Source organism: Sceloporus occidentalis, unplaced genomic scaffold, assembly GCF_023333645.1.
Source record: "Sceloporus occidentalis isolate IW3139 unplaced genomic scaffold, rSceOcc1.0.p SCAF_1, whole genome shotgun sequence".
Taxonomy (NCBI): domain Eukaryota; kingdom Metazoa; phylum Chordata; class Lepidosauria; order Squamata; family Phrynosomatidae; genus Sceloporus; species Sceloporus occidentalis.
This window is the reverse complement of record NW_028316981.1, coordinates 168,088,716-168,109,405: the sequence shown is the minus strand read 5'-3', so window position 1 is coordinate 168,109,405 and position 20,690 is coordinate 168,088,716. Positions and strand designations below refer to the sequence as shown.

General features: G+C 49.4%; 1 protein-coding gene across 2 annotated transcripts in view; it reads left to right on the top strand.

The window, feature by feature from the left end:
- The window catches only part of SP1 (Sp1 transcription factor), a 47,370-nt gene that overhangs the window by 7,952 nt on the left and 18,728 nt on the right, over positions 1-20,690 (top strand). For both annotated transcript variants that reach the window (XM_089481555.1, XM_089481564.1), the window contains exon 3: positions 14-1,433. In XM_089481555.1, the coding sequence (XP_089337681.1) occupies positions 14-1,433 (1,420 nt within the window). The remainder of the gene's footprint in view (positions 1-13; positions 1,434-20,690) is intronic.

Below are 20,690 nucleotides of genomic sequence, written 5' to 3'. Positions count from 1 at the left end.
TGTTTCCTGATAGGAGTCCCAGCCTTCCCCTCTGGCTCTGCTGGCAGCAACATGCAGCAGGATTGAATCTCCCAGTGAGAACACTGATGGTTCACAGGGACAACAGGGAGGCTCAAGTGAACTGGACCTTACTAGTCAGATGTCTCAGAATGGAAATGACTGGCAAATAATTTCCACTCCCTCTGGGACTTCCAACTCTCCCAAAGACCAGGAGAGCACTAGCAATGAGGAGAATGATGCATCATCCAAAAACCGATCTGCTAGCACTGGGCAGTATGTGGTTACTACCAGCTCCAACATGCAGAACCAGCAAGTTCTGACAGGCTTGTCAGGCATGATACCCAACATTCAATATCAGGTGATCCCCCAGTTTCTGGGTGACGGACAACAGTTACAGTTTGCTACCACTCCCACCCAGGTTAGCGTCCAGCAGGATGCCTCTGGCCAACTGCAGATCATTCCTGGGACAAACCAGCAGCTTATTGCAAACAGGTCTGGGACAGGCAATATCTTGGCAACTATGCCAAATCTTTTGCAGCAAGCTGTCCCCATTCAGGGAGTGAACACCCTCTCAGGGCAGACTCAGTATCTCACTAATGTCCCACTGGCTTTGAATGGCAATATCACCTTGTTGCCTGTTAACAGCATTGCAGCAAGTTTGGCACCCACTTCTCAATCAGTGACTCTAAGTACCTCTGGCTCTCAAGAGGGCAGTTCTCAACCAGCAACATCTGGTGCCTCAGTCAGTTCCTCCAGTGTGGCTGCATCCCAAGCTAACTCTGTCAGTTTTTTTACCAATGCCAACAGCTACAATGCTACTACCACAACAAGTAACTTGGGAATCATGAATTTTTCCACCAGTGGCACTCTGGGAACAAATGTTCAGGTGCAGACACCTCAGAGGACAAACAGTGCTCAAAACACTGATGCTCTGCAGATGGCCGCAGTTGCAGTCCAGCAAAACCAACAGAAAGACGGTGATCAAAGCCAGCAGCAACAGCAGCAGATTTTGGTTCAGCCTCAACTTGTTCAAGGTGGGCAAGCTGGTCAGACATTTACTACTCAAGATGCTTTGCAGAACCTTCAGATCCAAGCTCTCCCGAATACTGGTCCAATCTTTATTCGAACACCCACTGTGGGGCCAAATGGGCAGGTCAGCTGGCAAACTATTCAACTGCAAAATCTTCAGGTTCAGAATCCGCAAGCTCAGACAATCGCCTTGGCACCCGTAGCATCCCTGGGTCAGACTGGGAGCACCAATACAACACTCACACCAATAGCTTCTGCCTCTCTCCCCAGTGGCACTGTCACTGTAAATGCTGCTCAGCTATCTTCTGTACCAGGCCTTCAGACCATTAATCTTGGGGCTCTGGGATCTGGAATCCAGGTTCATCAGCTGCAAGGGCTTCCCCTAGCTATAGCAAATGCCACTGGTAAGTAGGAATTTTTACTACTGCATATTGTTGGTTCAAGTTCATATTGTACTTTTTAAAGAGCAATTTTCTCTCCCTTATTATTGAGGAGGTGTCTCAGAAAGTGGATTGATTGAATGATTATATATCAGTCTCTTCAAAAATGCTCTCAGAGTGGCTTACAAATTGGTAATTGGTTCCCTGCCCTCAGGCTTACAATCTAAGGTGAGCAAGCTAAAGAATGGAAATGAAGCTTTAAAAGGCTGAATGTTTTTTTTTTTCTAATTCTTACCATACTGAAGCTGCACTATCAAAATTTGGAAGGCATGCAAAACTGTAAAATTTAAGAGAAACCGTTTTCATAATTTAAAAGTAGAATAAATATTAGTGTGGCCATCTATAGTTTGGCATATATCCATTTTATACATTTGTAGTACAGAATAAGCACCTTTTACACCTGTTTTATTCTTTTACTAAGAAGTAATGTTCTAGGAAGCCATTCATCCCTCTGGTGGCTGCCTGTAGATGAATGTGCTTTACAGTAGATGAAACAAGAGTTGGGTCATTTGAAGTGACTAACTGACACATCATTATTCACTCTTCCTTCACAATGGTTTTGAAATATAGATTTATGGAAGGGCCATTACTGTTCCCTCCCATCAGCTGTTGTATATAATTTTGTTTTACCATTTAAATATAATTTATTCTATTTTATCACTGTTTTAGGATGTTGGAATTACAATAATTTCAATTTTTTTTTGCTGTGACCTCCTACGTCACTCACTTTTGCCCACCCCACACTCTTGGAAACCACCTCTTAAAGTGCAGACCTACCTATATACCTGCTGTGCATCTGTTAAGTGTGTGTGTGTGCGCACACACACCTTCAAGTCACATCTTGACCTGTAGTAACCCCATTAATTTTGTAAGGTTTTCTTAGGCAAGGAATATTCGAAGGTGGTTTTGCCAGTTCCTGCCTCTGAAATACAGCCTACAGCACTTGGTATTCATTGATGGTCTCCCATTAAATCCTAACCAGGGCTGACCCTGCTTAGCTCCCAGTATCATATGGGATCTAGTGCCCTAGTGTCATAATTATAGGTAGCACTGAATCTGATCTTTTCTTTCAGTCATTGTATTCCTCCTATTATGGTGATGACTGAGCAGGAAAGACCAATAAGGTTTCACCATTTGCACACACCTGATAGCTCTGTGGAGTATTGTCTCAGAGAAGCAGCTTTTACATGAGTCCTGTGCAGATGCTTGCCCTCTCAGGTTAAAACTAGGTCTGAAGATGTTGGTGCACATGTAAGCTTCACCTCCGAATTTTGCTGTGAACTTGGGTGCATTTTAGGCCTCTGTGCATTGAGCATGAAGGCCTGTATACAGGGTTGCCATAATTCTCTTCCACAAAACCTGGATAAAATTTAGGATGTTCAAGAAAAAATGGAAGACACAATCAACTAAAAGCCAGAAACATTAATATAAATTCATGCTTCTCAGAACATCCTCCATTTTCAGCATGGCCAAGAAGCATCCATTTCTAGGAGTGTTTTATATCTTCTCTTGGGTAAACCTCCCTCTACCTTTGGGGGAAAGTCCTCCATTTTAGTGTTGGTTTGTCCTCCTCTGCAGCTGAGGCCGCCCCTCCCTTTCTCTGTGGGGAGAGGAAGGAAGGAGAGAGCCCCCCCCCCCCCCGGGCACATGGAGGAGGCTGTCTCCTGGCAGACCACGGACATATCCTCCTTGAAGACACAGTTGGAGGCTCTCAGCAGCGGGCAGCTCCACCACCTGCAGCTCCAGCTTCCCCTTCAGGACCCACACCTCAGCTCCAGCCCCAGGGAGGTTTTGCTGGATCTCCTTCGGCCGAGGCCCCACACACAGCAGTGCCTCCTGCAGCCCCAGGGAAGCCTTGCTTTATCTTCTTGTGTCTTGGTCAAGGTGCAGTGGTACCTTAGCCCCAGGAGAAGCGAATGGAGGGCGCCAAAGAGGACCAAGTCCATCTAGGAAGAGGAAGAGGAGACGACTTCCTGCCCTTTTCCGGCCACATTTTTTCCAGTCAACTAGAAATTGACAAAATGTGGCCTGGAACAAAGCAGAAATCCGAGATTGGAGGGTCAAATGCCTAGCTGGGCCGGGACATTTTTTGGACCCTCCAATCCAGGATGTTCCCAGGAAAAACGGGAAAATGGCAAACCTACTTGTATATGTTTTTTAAAATACTGTTCCCTTGGGGTCACATCTGGTCATGGGAATATTAACTACGTTCAAATAAATAGAACAAGAAAACCCTGTTACAGATGTTCAAGCTTAAAGCCTGCTTCCAGATGCATTGTAATGTTTGGGAATCGGGCTAAAATGTGTGTCCCTGTCTCCAATTTTAGTCCTGCTTATTAGAACACAAGCACCTTCATAGGACTGTGGTTTTAGGTATATGTGTGGTGTAGCCATTTGAGTGTTGAACTCTGGCCACCAGGGTTCAATTCCCAGCTTGGCCCTGAAACCTACTGTGTGGCCTTGGGCAAGTCATATATTCTCAGCCTCAGGAGAAGGCAATGGCAAAACTCCCTTGAACAAATCTTGCCAAGAAAACCGAAGCATAGGGTCACCATAGGTCAGAAAAGACTTGAAGGCACACAGCAACAACAAATATATGACTAAGGTCCAATTAAGATGTAGAGATATGGTTTAAATCATGGTTTTTAGAGAGTTGGATCGCACAAGTAATTACTTCACTAAGTTGTTGTATTAATCATGCAAGGATTTTTTTTATTTTTAAAGAAGCTTCCTAAGCATAGTCTACTTAGTCTGAAATTTCTCTTAGTTGTCTTAGTTCTATTAGTTGTCATGGTCATATGCTTGTAATAGTGTAATATGGCTCCTTATTTAGGGATCAAGTAACTATGCTATTTCCTTCTGAGGTCATTGTTTCCAGAGTTCACTGAGAATGCTTTATGCACCATTAACTCATGTATTGCTCAATGTTATCTGTGCATTAAAGAGCAAAGAATGTACAAGTTAAACCCCTTGTGACTTGGGAATTATGAATTGCCCATATGAGCAACCCCCCCCCCAAAAAAAAAAACAACAACAAGTGGTGGGGAAAGAGAACAAATATGACTGAATCTGAATCATATATACTATTGGCTTCAGAGCAACTCCCAAATAAATGTGTTAAGGGTCAGAGCTTTAGTACACTGCATATTCTTTCATGACATAGTGCAGAATTAGAATCTGAATTCAGAAGAATTAAAATAAGATGTTGTTTCTTTCTCTTCCTATTTTAAGCGTTTGCTGGTATTTGGAGAACATATGGATTGCATGGGATGTATTTTAAATCTGTAGTTCTTGGTGTTTGGCCTCCAGATATTTTGGTTTTCAACTTCCAGAGTCTCTGACAATTGGTTACATTGTTGGGAGTTTCTGAGAGTTGAAGCCCAAAACATCTGGACAGTCAAAGGTTGACGATCAATGCTGATGACAGAGAACCAACACATATATTATTTTGGAATTCTTAATATAGGCCGGTTACAGACCGGCACTTTAGTGCGTGATCAAGGCTGCAGCTTGAGATAGAAATGGTTTCCCATCCGCAGATTCTATGCTTGCAGTCCTGATGGTGGGCGGGCATGGAGGACAGCAGCTTTTACAATAACAAAATTACACTGAGAGGCCCAAATGACAAAAGTTTGGCTCGTGTGTTTGAAACTTCTCTTTATGCATTCAAACCTTGATAGACATGGAGCCCAGTATTGGTGGCATTTTGTTATAGTGCAAGGGTTTTCTAATTGGGATATTTTCCCTGTGTTCTTTTCTTCTGTGAGCAAAATAATGTGTAATCTTGGGCTTTTAGCCATGGCTGCTTTCATGACATCTGGTTTCAAAAACATACAGAGATCAAGGAAATTACTATTGCTAATTTATAGTTGGCAGTTATATTATTATCATGAATGGAGATGTGAATATTGGCCTCAGTGTAGTGTAACCTGGTCACTGTTATGTATGATAGGAATTACATGGGCTTTATTTATGGAAATTTGTTCCACCTATTTGCAAGTGTAGTTGTGTGGTCAGTTATGAATTTTGAGGCTCTGCACTCTTTGTTTTTATAAACATAGAAATGACAGGGGTGATAATTCTGCAGTCCTCCAGACATTTTTGCACTGTGCTTCACAGTATTCTTTATCATTGGCTAACCTGACTAGTGCTTCTGGGAGGTGTAGTGCACAGTTTGGGGGACCACACTATTCCTAGCCCTGCTTTATGCCATCAGAATGGTGACAGGAAATACGTGCCCTTTAGATGCTACAGTCTGACAGCTCATATTAGCTTAGCCAGCACAGAAAATAGTGGGAGATAATGAGAATTGCATTCTGGTAACATACAAAAACAGCTCTGAGTATTTGTTGCCAAACCTATGAAATTCATTGAGTCACCATAAGTTGATAGACTACTTGAATACAGATGCACACAACACATTACTAGGGTCACCCATTACTCGTTCCTGCTTTAAAGGAAAGATGGAGACTTGGCGGAGGGAGGAGCCAACAGCCACTATCTCTCTCTATAGCTGCAGCTCCAGTTCCTGGAGTTCAGTGAACAGAGCTCAGCTAACAGGCAAGACCAACAGGGCTGTTTTGTGTGGGTGTGGTGGAAGAGACAGCATCAATTGGATTAAACCTCTCTAGTCCCAGAGAATCTTTTGGGAGAGTTAGGCCCTGTACAGACTGGTGTTTTCCACTGGTCTGGCATCAAAATAAGGGGTTGGTAGGGCTGGGTGTCTACACACTCCCAGCCCTACTATTGCCGTGTGAGCGCAACGATTGTGTGTGCCCATCCATACGGGGCACGCAAAGATGATGTCCATGCAGTGCAGCACCCAAACTGCAGTGGAGGTGAATAACTTGCTTTGCAGATGGTGCTTCTGGGAAAGATTTGGCTTTCTGCACCATGATGTGCAGTTTCATGGAGGTAAACTTCTGACAAGGGATGGGTTGTACCTCACAGTAGTTGGCAGAAACATTTTTGCTAAGATTCTGAAAGATTTGATCAGGAGGGCTTCAAACTGAGTTATGTGAGGGTGGGAGACAGTATCCTTGAGGACAGGAGTTCAAGTGCTGGAGATAATACCCCAAATGTTATACAGAAAACAAGGCAAATATCATAAGAACTCAACATGGGAGGAAAAAAAACATTCAAAAGACAAATAGGGGACTGGCCCAAGGTCTTAGATGTTTGTATACTAATGCAGAGAGCATGGGACATAAACAGGATGAACTTGAACTCTTAGCACAGCAATGCATATATGATATACGGTGGGCCCTTGGTATCCACTGAGGTTTGTTTTCAGGACACCCTCTGGATAACAAAATCTGTGGATGTTCCTGGCCCATTAAATACAGTGGCATAACACAGTGTACCTGCATCATACACAGGTGTGCCATACGTGGCTTTCATCTTATGCTGAAAACTGTGCACCGAAAGAGGGAATGGCATGAGTGGTATGCCGCAGGCACAAGCCCCATTACTTTAAATGGGGCTCCACCATACATGGTATTTCACTTATGCGTAAGGGAAGGGTGCACTGTAAAATGATGGCCATTATATAAAATGGCAAAATCAAGGTTTGTGTTTTGGAATTTATATAGTTTTCAAATATTTTCAAGCTGTAGATGATTGAATCGGTGGATAAATGATCTGTCGATATGAAGGTCTGACTGTAATAGTCATCACTGAAACCTAGTGAGGTGAGTTTCATGTTTGAAATGTAGTACAGTGCGTGGGTGTGCTATACACGGATTTGAGCATATGCTCAAACCCATGTAGAGCCGTGCAGGAGTGCGTGGGGCGCAAGGGGCGGCACATCCTATTCGAATGAATGAAGCGTGCGCCGCTGCGCCACCGCCACATGCACGAGCCCCATTCAAGTGAATGGGGCTCGAGCATACACGTATTTTGGCTTATGCTGGAGGATCCGGAACAGATCCCCGCGTAAGCCAAGCGCGCACTGTAATAGAATGGTATAACCTATTTCACGAGAAATAGACCAAACAGGAAGAGAGGTGGAGTAATATCTGTACACCTGTGAATAGATCTATGACTTAAATCCTGGAAGCCAAGTTCGGGGCATCTGGGTAAAAATTAAGGGGGAAAGAAACAACAGGGATGTGGTGGTGGCGGTAGGGCTACTACAGACCTCCAAGCCAAAGTGAGGACTTGGATGATGCTTTCCTGGAACAGATGATCACACATTCAGAAAGAAGAAATATACTGGTAATGAGATTTCTACCCTGGTATCTGTTGAGAGTCAAACTCTGCCTAAAATGTAAGATCCAACAAATTCCTCACTTGCCTTGTGGACAATTTCATTTCCCAGAAGGTAGAAGAGGGAACCAGGGGATCGGCTGTTTTAGATCTTATCGTAACCAACAGTGATGATCTGGCTAATGGTGTGGAAATGGCAGGATCCTTAGGTGGGAGTGACCGTGTTCTCATGGAGTGGAAAGGGAGAGGCAAGCATAGTCAGACATACATTCTAGACTTTAAGAAAGCTGATTTCAGTAAACTTAAAAACTATGAAAAGGATTTTTATGGTTGTGTCCGTAGCAAACGGAAGAACAAGGGAATGGTAGGGCAGCTGTGTGGAGAGATGGTGAAATGCTGACAAGGAACAGAGAAAATGCAGAACTACTTAACACCTTTTTTGCCTTGGCCTAGTGAAAACAGTGCTCAACCTGGGGAAAATAGAGCAGATGTTACAGTAGGGAAATGCAGCACAGAATAGATAAGTAGTATAAGAATACTTAGGCGGGTTCCACACTGCCCAAAAGTACGTGCTCGGCACGTACTAGGGTTAGGAAGGGGCGTCCTTTCTGGACACCCCTCACCCTAGTACGTGCCGAGCACGTACAAAATGGTGGCACCCATTCTACATGGGCGCCGCCATTTTGACGTAGCGGACACTTAGCATCTGCACGTCGCGGTGCGTAAATGACGCCGCAAGTGTGCCATTGGCACCTTGCAGCGTCATTTCTGCGCCGCAATAAGAAGCCGCTTTTTGCGGCTTCTTTTTGCTGTGCCGGGGGACCGCACAGTTTGTCCGCTGTGGTTCCCTGGCGCAGCAAACACAAGCGCTGGCAGGCTACTCTAAATGAATTTAATTCTCCAAAGTCAGATGAACTACATCTAAGGATATTTTTTAAAAAACTGGCAGGAAAAGTCTTAGAACCCCTGGCAATAATTTTTTTCTTTTTTCTTTCTGCTTAATATTTTTTATTAAATCACATAAACATTTAAAAATAACTGACAGACATTTAGATAGTGAAACACACATCTACATACATTAACAAACAAAATACTTAGACATACATAACATCTAATCTATTATTTTATTTTGGTTTTTTTAAAAAACACAAATAAAATATATAGTTGACTTCCTCTTCTCAGCTAAGTGGTTTTCATATGATTCTTAATTTTTCCTTCCTGCAAATAAATAACATATTTTCTTTTTTTCCCCTGTATATCTTTCCCTCTTTATATTTCTACATCATTTTTCTTTTCTCATATTTCCAGTATTTTTAATTTCTTAGATATTGTACTACTGAATCGCCCCATTTTAATTTCCAAAATAATATTACCTCTTTCCACTCTTCTTCTAAATTAAATGTATCATCTTTTAATGTCATTGTTATCATATCCAAGCTTAACATATCAGGTAATTTATGTAGCCAATCGTCAACTGTAGGGGTAGTTTGTTTTTTCAATTCCTAGCATAAACAGTACGAGCAGCTGCTGTTATCATGTGTAATAAAAGCTTCTCTTGTTTTTGATTCATTTTTCCTTCTAACAAATGTAGCATATTAAGTAAATACAATTCCGGATGCATTGGAAAATTAAACTTAAGAATTTGTAGTATTGAATTATAAATTGATAACCAGTATATATGTGTATGTATTTAGGGTTGCCATAAGTCAGGACCTCCAAACCGGGTCAAATGTAGGACAACATTTTCAAAAGTAGGACACTTTTTTTAAAATGGAGGACACGCGAAAAAAATTGATGATTTTTTAAAAAATGTTAATATAAATGCATGTTTCTTAGGCATGATCAAAATGGAGGACATTTGGGCATTATTCCTAGACAGATGGCAGAAATGTGCTTCCCTTTCTGGCCAAACACCCCTCCCCCCATTCCAAACAGCACATTTGGGCATTGAACATGGCTTTATTTTAACATTGCCTCTTGCATATTTCAGAGGCTTATTGCATAACCAAACTCTTTGGGTTTCACACTGAACATGGGTTCACATGGCTATGCATATTGAACATATCAAGGTGGTTTAACAAGAAGTGGATTTGCCCTCAGTTTCTGGTGTCTTGCACCAGCTATACTTCTCAGAAGTGTGTACTTGGTCAAGGGGCTTTGGTTTTTCTTCACTGTGCATGAGTTTGTACAGTTGGGGTAAGAAACCTGAAACCTAGGGCAAATCCACTTCTTGTTAAACCACCTTGACATGTTAAATATGCATAGCCATGTTAACGCATGTTAAGTGTTAAACCCAAAGGGTTTGGTTATGCAATAAGCCTCTGAAATATGCAAGAGGCCATGTTAAATAAAGCCATGTTAAATGCCCAAATGTGCTGTTGTGTGTTTTTGAATTTGGGGGGGGGGGGGGGGGAGGGTGTTTGGCCAGAAAGGGAAGTACATTTATGCCACCTGTCTAGGAATAATGCCAAAATGTCCTCCATTTTGAGCATGCCTAAGAAACATTCATATTAATGCTTTTTTTAAATTATTAATTTTTTTTAGTTGTTCGTGTGTCCTCCATTCTAAAAACATGCTCTACATTTGGGGTTAAATTTTGTCCTACATTTGTCCTAAATCTTTTACATTTGTCCTGGTTTAGAGGTTGACAGTTATGGCAACCCTAGATTAAAATGATATACAAGTTTACTGTCCAGTTAGCCATTGCTACCAAAAATGTGTAGCATTGTTTTGAAAGAGGAGGTCTGATAACAGTTGTGCAAGTAATTCTGTTTGGAAAGCTAGTCATGTTCATTCTTGTTCCTGCTTTACATTCTAGTCTAGAGATGATGCATATTTAAACATTTTGTAACCCAGTTGAAATCTAATTTCTCCAGTGGGTTAGAGAACTTTAGAGTGGCTTTTAAATGTAGATTAGTTCTAATTTCTGTTTCAGTGACAAAATAATAATAATTAAGCTGTTTGGGGGAGAATTGTTAGTGTGCTGAACTACTTATACATATGTGGGATTTTGTTTTTGGTTACTGTCTACAAAACTGCTTCTGTGCCTTTGTGTGACTCATTAATAATCATAGTTTAGTATACATCCTGTTTCGGCCACTTATTTATGTCAGATGTTTATGCTGAAATGTCAAGATTATATTGAGATGATTACAAGTCTATCTTTTTAAAAACTGGCAAAATGAAAACTTTGTAGGTAAGTCAGCATGGTGTAGTAGTGGTTTGAATGTTGGAATATGACCAGGGTTCAATTCCCAGCTGGGCTATGAAACCCACTAGTGACCTTGGGCAAGTCACATGCTCTCAGGGGAAGGCAGTGGTAAACCTCTGAACATCTCTGGCCAAGAAAATCCCATGATAGATTTGCCATAAATTGGAAGTGACTTGAAGGCACACAACAGCAACAAGAAGCAGTCTAGTTTTTTCATCCAAACCAGTGAAATTCTACAGTCTACATAAACTGCATTTTGCTTCATTTTGCCTGGCCCACTTTTTATGTCTGATGTATGACATCATTAGATCTGATCATAGATCTGATGTTCCCACTCTTCTTTTTTTCTTTTTCCCTTTTTCTTTGTATTTATATTTTAAAGCCCAACTTTAAAGATTCTAGAAATCAACAGCAAGAGAACAGGGCACTGAAGCCTTGTCATCTGAACTTAAGAAATGTTATTTAGCAATTACGATAGCTGTTTTTAACGACATTACTCCCACCCCTTGCATATCTTCACAGTGAAAAGGCCTATACGTGTATTCTTTTTTAAAAAAGTAAACATTCTGCAAAGCTTAGTTGCTTGCCTGTTGCTTTTTTCTGCATTCTTGAATATATGCAGTCCTGATCCTAGCACATACATGTGTGTGCCCTGTCTTCAATCTGGTCAGTGTGGAGATGGAGTGTAGGGCATGTGAGGGCAGGGCATGGTTGTCGTATCTCAGTTTCTTGCCCCTTTTGAAGGTTTCTTTTGATCCAGATTTTCGTAATACAGCTGCATTTAATTGATAATTGCTTTTCCATTGGAGCTACCAGTGACTTGTGTGTCCCAAATTAAGGAGGCCTGACATGACACTTGTATAAAAATTCAGGCATATCTGCTGCACAGAGCAGTGTAAGTATCTCACCTTTCTCAGTGTCCACTTGTAAAAAACCTTGGGAACCACAGTTGCCTGGAGATGATCAGAATTCTTGATGATAGGTTCTTAGCCTTTTCACTTAACAAGATATTTTGGGATTCCTAGCAGAAGAAATGACAACTAAACCATTGTGCTCAACTATAAATGTATCCTCTACCTAACTAAAATAAATTCCCATGTCTTGCTCAATAGCTTATATTGTGGCACTTAATGATTAGGTAAAGTTGCTTGTGATGCAGTGTGGTAACTTATTATTGTTGGCACTCTTCAAGTTCCTTTGTTTGTCAAGAAGTCACTCCTTAGATATTTTCCTGAACAGAACTTTATCCACTATTTTAAAATCTCTGCACCTAAAAGATCTCACTATCAGTTCAGAATGAAGTCTGAACTAAGGGCACCAATGTGAAAAGACACTAAACAAGTGTATTGTAAGCTACACACTTTGTCTTTGTCTTCAAAACTATGTTCTTATAAAGATATAGGGGGAGAAGGAGGTAGGGCAAAGACCTTATCTGTCAGTTCTTTAGGAAATAGTTTCTAGAATTGAGTACTGTAGTAGAAGTTAAGTGCATGTTACTAACTTAACTTAACTGTGTCCAATTTTTATTTCATATGTTCCTCATACACTTAGCTGTTAGAATTAATACTTTACTTGTGTGAACCTGTTCTACTTTACTTTGTAAGCCAGTATTATAATGTGAATTATGGTTTTTTTCTTTGCACTAGAACTGAATTGGTGGGGTGGGGTGGGGGGGGCTTGTTTTCTTTCCTTTTCTTTTGATTCAGTGGTTTAAATTGATGCTACTCAAGGTGGTAGTCCTTGTACTGGACCAGAGCCATTGAAAGGAAGAAAGAAACAGTTGTAACCAGTGGACACCAATATGCGCTGGTCCCTGGCATGTCGGGGAAAGATGAATAGCTGACTCCCCACATCAGATAACCTGAGAAACACAGGTTTAAAGTGTAACTGAACCAGAATATTGGCAGTTGAACCCATACTGGAACCAAACAACAACAACAAAAACCCCATGGTTTAACTCTCTGAATAAATTATGAATGTCTTGAACTGGAAACTTTTGTGTTTCTTTTGTTCAGACTTGCAATAGTCAAAGACATTCACTGGGAAATGAGCACAGACTGAATAACTTTAAGCATTTGTCATCAAAAAGTGTAATTTACAGTCTAGCAAGAGAGATAACTACTAAAATCTGATTAGTTACGGGATGGAAGCCAGTGAATTCTTCGTCTGTTCCAGTCACTAGCTTACATCTGGGTACACCATAGCTCTTAATTATTGTAGAGTAATAAAAGAAAGATTTCTGTTCGGTGAGGCAAGTACTTCTGTTTTCTTACCTTTCATTACTATTTTTACATTTGCAGCACCATTTATACATATGGTGCTTTACAGCAAACGCAGAAGGAAACTTTCAAACTAAAAGTTTGATGGGCACAGAACAGAATGATGAGAGGCATGTGGATATCAAGTGATGAATGTAAGCAAATGCACTTTACAGTCTAAAGTCATTGATTGTGGTTGGTGGTGAAAGAAAACCTATTAGAATTTGTACAGAGAAATAAAGGTAGGACCATATGGGGGTTCTAAGGAAATTGTCAGGCACAAAAGCCAGCACAGCTATTTTGTATACCTAGCAATATGCATCATGTGTATAAAATATGTAATGGGGCAAGCTTATATTAAACAGCACTGAAACTACAGACCTTAATTAGGGCTTTACCTACTAGGTAATTATGACTGCTTGAGCCAGAATAGTCATTGTAGTTACTTCCTACATCAAAATTTGCTGACCTCACTGTCAACATTACACTCTAGCTGTGGGCACATACAGAGAGAGACCTCTGTACCTTTGTGGAATGGCCTGTGTAATCCACAAAAGATCAAGCTGTATTTTATCTGTTCGTTTTAAAGGTGTCATGGGACTCTTTGTTCTGTAATGTTACCATTGAGATGAAAAGGAAAAATGATAAGAAACCATCTTAATTGTGAGATTTCTCATATTGACTATGGTCCTAACCACGTTACCCCTTATTTTCATGTTATTAATTATCATTTAGATAGAACTCAGACTAAACTATTTCTCTGCTGTAATACAGGCCATCTCTGAAAGTACACCCCACTTTCGAGTTCCAAAACTAAGATGGCTACATGTAACATGGCGCAAGAGGAATCTCTGACTAGCCAACCTTGATTTGGTTTTTGACATGAAGCCTGCGGGGGCAGGGGAGAGGGGCAGGTTTGGGTATAGAGAAAGTTTTCAGCTTTAATTCATTCAATTCAAGTGTAGATCATTTTTTTAAAAGAGATAATTCAAGCTTTATAGTTAACTGTTTAAGAGAGGGAAAATGGCAAAGGGGCTTTTTCTATTAGCTGTACTTTCAACCAACAATTTTTGAGATTATACATACCTAAATACCCAGATGGACTCTAGTGCCTCTTCCTTCTTTCTAGTGTAATTCTTAGTACAAAACAGGCGGCTGAGCCCAGTTTTGGAGAAGGTTGGACTTCTAAAATTGAGTTTTTTCTCAAAGATTAACTCTACTGCTTTCAAGTTGCTTTTAAAATATTGTCTCTGTAAAGGTAATCCCTTGACATGAATGTGTAGTCATAACCAACTGTAGGGGGTGGTTCTCATCTCCTTTTCTAAGCCGCAGAGCAGCATTGTCCGAGGACTGCTCTGGTGGTCATGTGGCCAGCATGACCGCACTGAAGGCTGTTACCTTCCCACTGAGAAATGGTACCTATTTATCTACTTGTATTTGCATGCTTCCAAACTTCTAGGTTGGCAGAAACTGGGATAGTGACAGGAGCTCACCCCACCAGGCAGCACTCAAGCCTCGAACTGCCAACCTTCTGATCTTCCCATCATCAGAATCGGCATCTTAACTACTGAGCCACTCATCTCTCTAGTGCAGGGGTCGGCAACCTCCGGCCCGCGGGCCGGATGCGGCCCGCGAAGGCCTGGCCGCCGGCCCCCGGCTGCCCCTGCCGCGGCCGCGGCCGCCCGTCGCGGCTTTTCGCCGCTCTGGGCGCCGCCATTTTGGGCGGCAAAATGGCGGCGAAGTCTCGCGCGACCTTCCCTGCCATTTTGGGCGAAAAAAAGCCGGCGCCCATAGCGGCCTCTGGGGCTATGGGCGCCGCCATTTTTTCGCCCAAAATGGCGGCGCCCAGAGTGGCCGCCGCGGCAGCAGCGGCAATGGCGGCGGGCCTCTAGGAGGCCCGCTACCATCTCTGGGACCCTCCAGGAGGGCTCCCAGGGCGGCAGGGGGCCTCTGGGAGGCCCGCTGCCGTCTCTGGGACCCTCCAGGAGGGCTCCCAGGGTGGCAGGGGGCCTCTGGGAGGCCCGCTGCCGTCTCTGGGACCCTCCAGGCGGGCTCCCAGGGCGGCAGGGGGCCTCTGCAGGGCCCTCTGCCATCCCTGGGGCCCTGCTTTAGGGCTCCCAGGGTGGCAGGGGGCCTCTGCAGGGCCCCCTGCCACCCTGGGAGCCCTCCTGCAGGGCCCCAGGGATGGCAGAGGGCCTCTGTGGGGCCCGCTGCCATCCCTGGGGCCCTGCTTTAGGGCTCCCAGGGCGGCAGGGGGCCTCTGCAGGGCCCTCTGCCATCCCTGGGGCCCTGCTTTAGGGCTCCCAGGGTGGCAGGGGGCCTCTGCAGGGCCCCCTGCCACCCTGGGAGCCCTCCTGCAGGGCCCCAGGGATGGCAGAGGGCCTCTGTGGGGCCCGCTGCCATCCCTGGGGCCCTGCTTTAGGGCTCCCAGGGCGGCAGGGGGCCTCTGCGGGGCCCTCTGCCATCCCTGGGGCCCTGCTTTAGGGCTACCAGGGTGGCAGGGGGCCTCTGCAGGGCCCTCTGCCATCCCTGGGGCCCTGCAGGAGGGCTCCCAGGGTGGCAGGGGGCCTCTGCGGGGCCGGTGCCATCCTTGGGGCCCTGCTTTAGGGCTCCCAGGGCGGCAGGGGGCCTCTGCAGGGCCCTCTGCCATCCCTGGGGCCCTGCAGGAGGGCTCCCAGGGCGGCAGGGGGCCTCTGCGGGGCCCTCTGCCATCCCTGGGGCCCTGCTTTAGGGCTACCAGGGTGGCAGGGGGCCTCTGCAGGGCCCTCTGCCATCCCTGGGGCCCTGCAGGAGGGCTCCCAGGGTGGCAGGGGGCCTCTGCGGGGCCGGTGCCATCCTTGGGGCCCTGCTTTAGGGCTCCCAGGGCGGCAGGGGGCCTCTGCAGGGCCCTCTGCCATCCCTGGGGCCCTGCAGGAGGGCTCCCAGGGCGGCAGGGGGCCTCTGCGGGGCCCTCTGCCATCCCTGGGGCCCTGCTTTAGGGCTACCAGGGTGGCAGGGGGCCTCTGCAGGGCCCTCTGCCATCCCTGGGGCCCTGCAGGAGGGCTCCCAGGGCAGCAGGGGGCCTCTGCGGGGCCCGCTGCCATCCCTGGGGCCCTGCTTTAGGGCTACCAGGGTGGCAGGGGGCCTCTGCAGGGCCCTCTGCCATCCCTGGGGCCCTGCAGGAGGGCTCCCAGGGTGGCAGGGGGCCTCTGCAGGGCCCTCTGCCGTCCCTGGGGCCCTGCAGGAGGGCTCCCAGGGTGGCAGGGGGCCTCTGCGGGGCCCGCTGCCATCCCTGGGGCCCTGCTTTAGGGCTCCCAGGGCGGCAGGGGGCCTCTGCGGGGCCCTCTGCCATCCCTGGGGCCCTGCTTTAGGGCTACCAGGGTGGCAGGGGGCCTCTGCAGGGCCCTCTGCCATCCCTGGGGCCCTGCAGGAGGGCTCCCAGGGCAGCAGGGGGCCTCTGCGGGGCCCGCTGCCATCCCTGGGGCCCTGCTTTAGGGCTCCCAGGGTGGCAGGGGGCCTCTGCAGGGCCCTCTGCCATCCCTGGGGCACTGCAGGAGGGCTCCCAGGGTGGCAGGGGGCCTCTGCAGGGCCCTCTGCCATCCCTGGGGCCCTGCAGAGGCCCCCTGCCACCCTGGGAGCCCTCCTGCAGGGCCCCAGGGATGGCAGAGGGCCTCTGTGGGGCCCGCTGCCATCCCTGGGGCCCTGCTTTAGGGCTCCCAGGGCGGCAGGGGGCCTCTGCAGGGCCCTCTGCCATCCCTGGGGCCCTGCTTTAGGGCTCCCAGGGTGGCAGGGGGCCTCTGCAGGGCCCCCTGCCACCCTGGGAGCCCTCCTGCAGGGCCCCAGGGATGGCAGAGGGCCTCTGTGGGGCCCGCTGCCATCCCTGGGGCCCTGCTTTAGGGCTCCCAGGGCGGCAGGGGGCCTCTGCGGGGCCCTCTGCCATCCCTGGGGCCCTGCTTTAGGGCTACCAGGGTGGCAGGGGGCCTCTGCAGGGCCCTCTGCCATCCCTGGGGCCCTGCAGGAGGGCTCCCAGGGTGGCAGGGGGCCTCTGCGGGGCCGGTGCCATCCTTGGGGCCCTGCTTTAGGGCTCCCAGGGCGGCAGGGGGCCTCTGCAGGGCCCTCTGCCATCCCTGGGGCGCCATCCCTGGGGCCCTGCTTTAGGGCTACCAGGGTGGCAGGGGGCCTCTGCAGGGCCCTCTGCCATCCCTGGGGCCCTGCAGGAGGGCTCCCAGGGTGGCAGGGGGCCTCTGCGGGGCCGGTGCCATCCTTGGGGCCCTGCTTTAGGGCTCCCAGGGCGGCAGGGGGCCTCTGCAGGGCCCTCTGCCATCCCTGGGGCCCTGCAGGAGGGCTCCCAGGGCGGCAGGGGGCCTCTGCGGGGCCCTCTGCCATCCCTGGGGCCCTGCTTTAGGGCTACCAGGGTGGCAGGGGGCCTCTGCAGGGCCCTCTGCCATCCCTGGGGCCCTGCAGGAGGGCTCCCAGGGCAGCAGGGGGCCTCTGCGGGGCCCGCTGCCATCCCTGGGGCCCTGCTTTAGGGCTACCAGGGTGGCAGGGGGCCTCTGCAGGGCCCTCTGCCATCCCTGGGGCCCTGCAGGAGGGCTCCCAGGGTGGCAGGGGGCCTCTGCAGGGCCCTCTGCCGTCCCTGGGGCCCTGCAGGAGGGCTCCCAGGGTGGCAGGGGGCCTCTGCGGGGCCCGCTGCCATCCCTGGGGCCCTGCTTTAGGGCTCCCAGGGCGGCAGGGGGCCTCTGCGGGGCCCTCTGCCATCCCTGGGGCCCTGCTTTAGGGCTACCAGGGTGGCAGGGGGCCTCTGCAGGGCCCTCTGCCATCCCTGGGGCCCTGCAGGAGGGCTCCCAGGGCAGCAGGGGGCCTCTGCGGGGCCCGCTGCCATCCCTGGGGCCCTGCTTTAGGGCTCCCAGGGTGGCAGGGGGCCTCTGCAGGGCCCTCTGCCATCCCTGGGGCACTGCAGGAGGGCTCCCAGGGTGGCAGGGGGCCTCTGCAGGGCCCTCTGCCATCCCTGGGGCCCTGCAGAGGCCCCCTGCCACCCTGGGAGCCCTCCTGCAGGGCCCCAGGGATGGCAGAGGGCCTCTGTGGGGCCCGCTGCCATCCCTGGGGCCCTGCTTTAGGGCTCCCAGGGCGGCAGGGGGCCTCTGCAGGGCCCTCTGCCATCCCTGGGGCCCTGCTTTAGGGCTCCCAGGGTGGCAGGGGGCCTCTGCAGGGCCCCCTGCCACCCTGGGAGCCCTCCTGCAGGGCCCCAGGGATGGCAGAGGGCCTCTGTGGGGCCCGCTGCCATCCCTGGGGCCCTGCTTTAGGGCTCCCAGGGCGGCAGGGGGCCTCTGCGGGGCCCTCTGCCATCCCTGGGGCCCTGCTTTAGGGCTACCAGGGTGGCAGGGGGCCTCTGCAGGGCCCTCTGCCATCCCTGGGGCCCTGCAGGAGGGCTCCCAGGGTGGCAGGGGGCCTCTGCGGGGCCGGTGCCATCCTTGGGGCCCTGCTTTAGGGCTCCCAGGGCGGCAGGGGGCCTCTGCAGGGCCCTCTGCCATCCCTGGGGCGCCATCCCTGGGGCCCTGCTTTAGGGCTACCAGGGTGGCAGGGGGCCTCTGCAGGGCCCTCTGCCATCCCTGGGGCCCTGCAGGAGGGCTCCCAGGGTGGCAGGGGGCCTCTGCGGGGCCGGTGCCATCCTTGGGGCCCTGCTTTAGGGCTCCCAGGGCGGCAGGGGGCCTCTGCAGGGCCCTCTGCCATCCCTGGGGCCCTGCAGGAGGGCTCCCAGGGCGGCAGGGGGCCTCTGCGGGGCCCTCTGCCATCCCTGGGGCCCTGCTTTAGGGCTACCAGGGTGGCAGGGGGCCTCTGCAGGGCCCTCTGCCATCCCTGGGGCCCTGCAGGAGGGCTCCCAGGGCAGCAGGGGGCCTCTGCGGGGCCCGCTGCCATCCCTGGGGCCCTGCTTTAGGGCTACCAGGGTGGCAGGGGGCCTCTGCAGGGCCCTCTGCCATCCCTGGGGCCCTGCAGGAGGGCTCCCAGGGTGGCAGGGGGCCTCTGCAGGGCCCTCTGCCGTCCCTGGGGCCCTGCAGGAGGGCTCCCAGGGTGGCAGGGGGCCTCTGCGGGGCCCGCTGCCATCCCTGGGGCCCTGCTTTAGGGCTCCCAGGGCGGCAGGGGGCCTCTGCGGGGCCCTCTGCCATCCCTGGGGCCCTGCTTTAGGGCTACCAGGGTGGCAGGGGGCCTCTGCAGGGCCCTCTGCCATCCCTGGGGCCCTGCAGGAGGGCTCCCAGGGCAGCAGGGGGCCTCTGCGGGGCCCGCTGCCATCCCTGGGGCCCTGCTTTAGGGCTCCCAGGGTGGCAGGGGGCCTCTGCAGGGCCCTCTGCCATCCCTGGGGCACTGCAGGAGGGCTCCCAGGGTGGCAGGGGGCCTCTGCAGGGCCCTCTGCCATCCCTGGGGCCCTGCAGAGGCCCCCTGCCACCCTGGGAGCCCTCCTGCAGGGCCCCCTGCCGCCCTGGGAGCCCCCAGCTTTTTTGCTGGTCTCTGACGGGGCCTAGGGCCCCGTCAGGGGCCAGCAAAAATGGGGAGGCCTGGCCCCCGGAGGGTGGAAGCTCCGCCCCCGGCATGCGGCCCCGCCCCTGGAGGGTGGAAGCTCCACCCCCAGCACACAGCCCCACCCCGGAGGGTGGAAGCTCCACCCCCGGCATGTGGCCCCGCCCCAGAGGGTGGAAGCTCCACCCCTGGCACGTGGCCCCGCCCCAGAGGGTCGAAGCTCCACCCCCCAGCTTCGGCCCCCCAGTCGCCTGAGGGACAGCAACCCGGCCCCCGGCTCAAAAAGGTTGCCTACCCCTGCTCTAGTGGGATGCAATTTTCCTGCTTCTATAGTGTACAGGATTTTGAATTAGCAAAGTGTTTTTATATAAGGAAAATATGTTTTTGCATGGAACTAGATTACCAGACAACTCATATTCTTACTTTAACTCTGTACAGACATTCAGTATGATGCACAACAGATATTGTAAGGCCTTTTTTTATGGTTCAGTCTTTTGCCTTACTAATATTACTGTGGGTAATTTAACCTAAGTTTGTATTTATAAATTTGGATATGTAGCTTCAATGAAGTTAAATACTTGCCACAGTGCAGTAGTGCCTACAATAATCATCTGGATTTTCTGTCTCTGGAGACAACTATAGACTACCAGGCTTGATAAAGGGTATATGATGAATGATACTGTTTTTCCCCCCACACATGACACTTGTATTGACTTTTAGCCATGGAGACTGAAGTGTCCTATTTCCTATCACTGTACTTGTCATCATGTTTCTATTACTACCTCTTGAAAGATATTATCAACAGACCCTGTGTGTTAGAAATGTAAGCCTGTTCAGAGAAGGTAGCATGTGTCATTTGATACATAACAAATAACTTATCAAACATGGGATGATTTATGCCATTGGTCTTACAGAATAAGTGACTGACAAAATTCTTTCAACTAAAATAAATGCCTTGGTTGCAATAAGCCAAAACTGGTTGCTGCTGGCCACTATTACAATATAAATTTACAGCAGTTGAAAAGTAATGCACTAAAGAGAAGTGAGGATCTA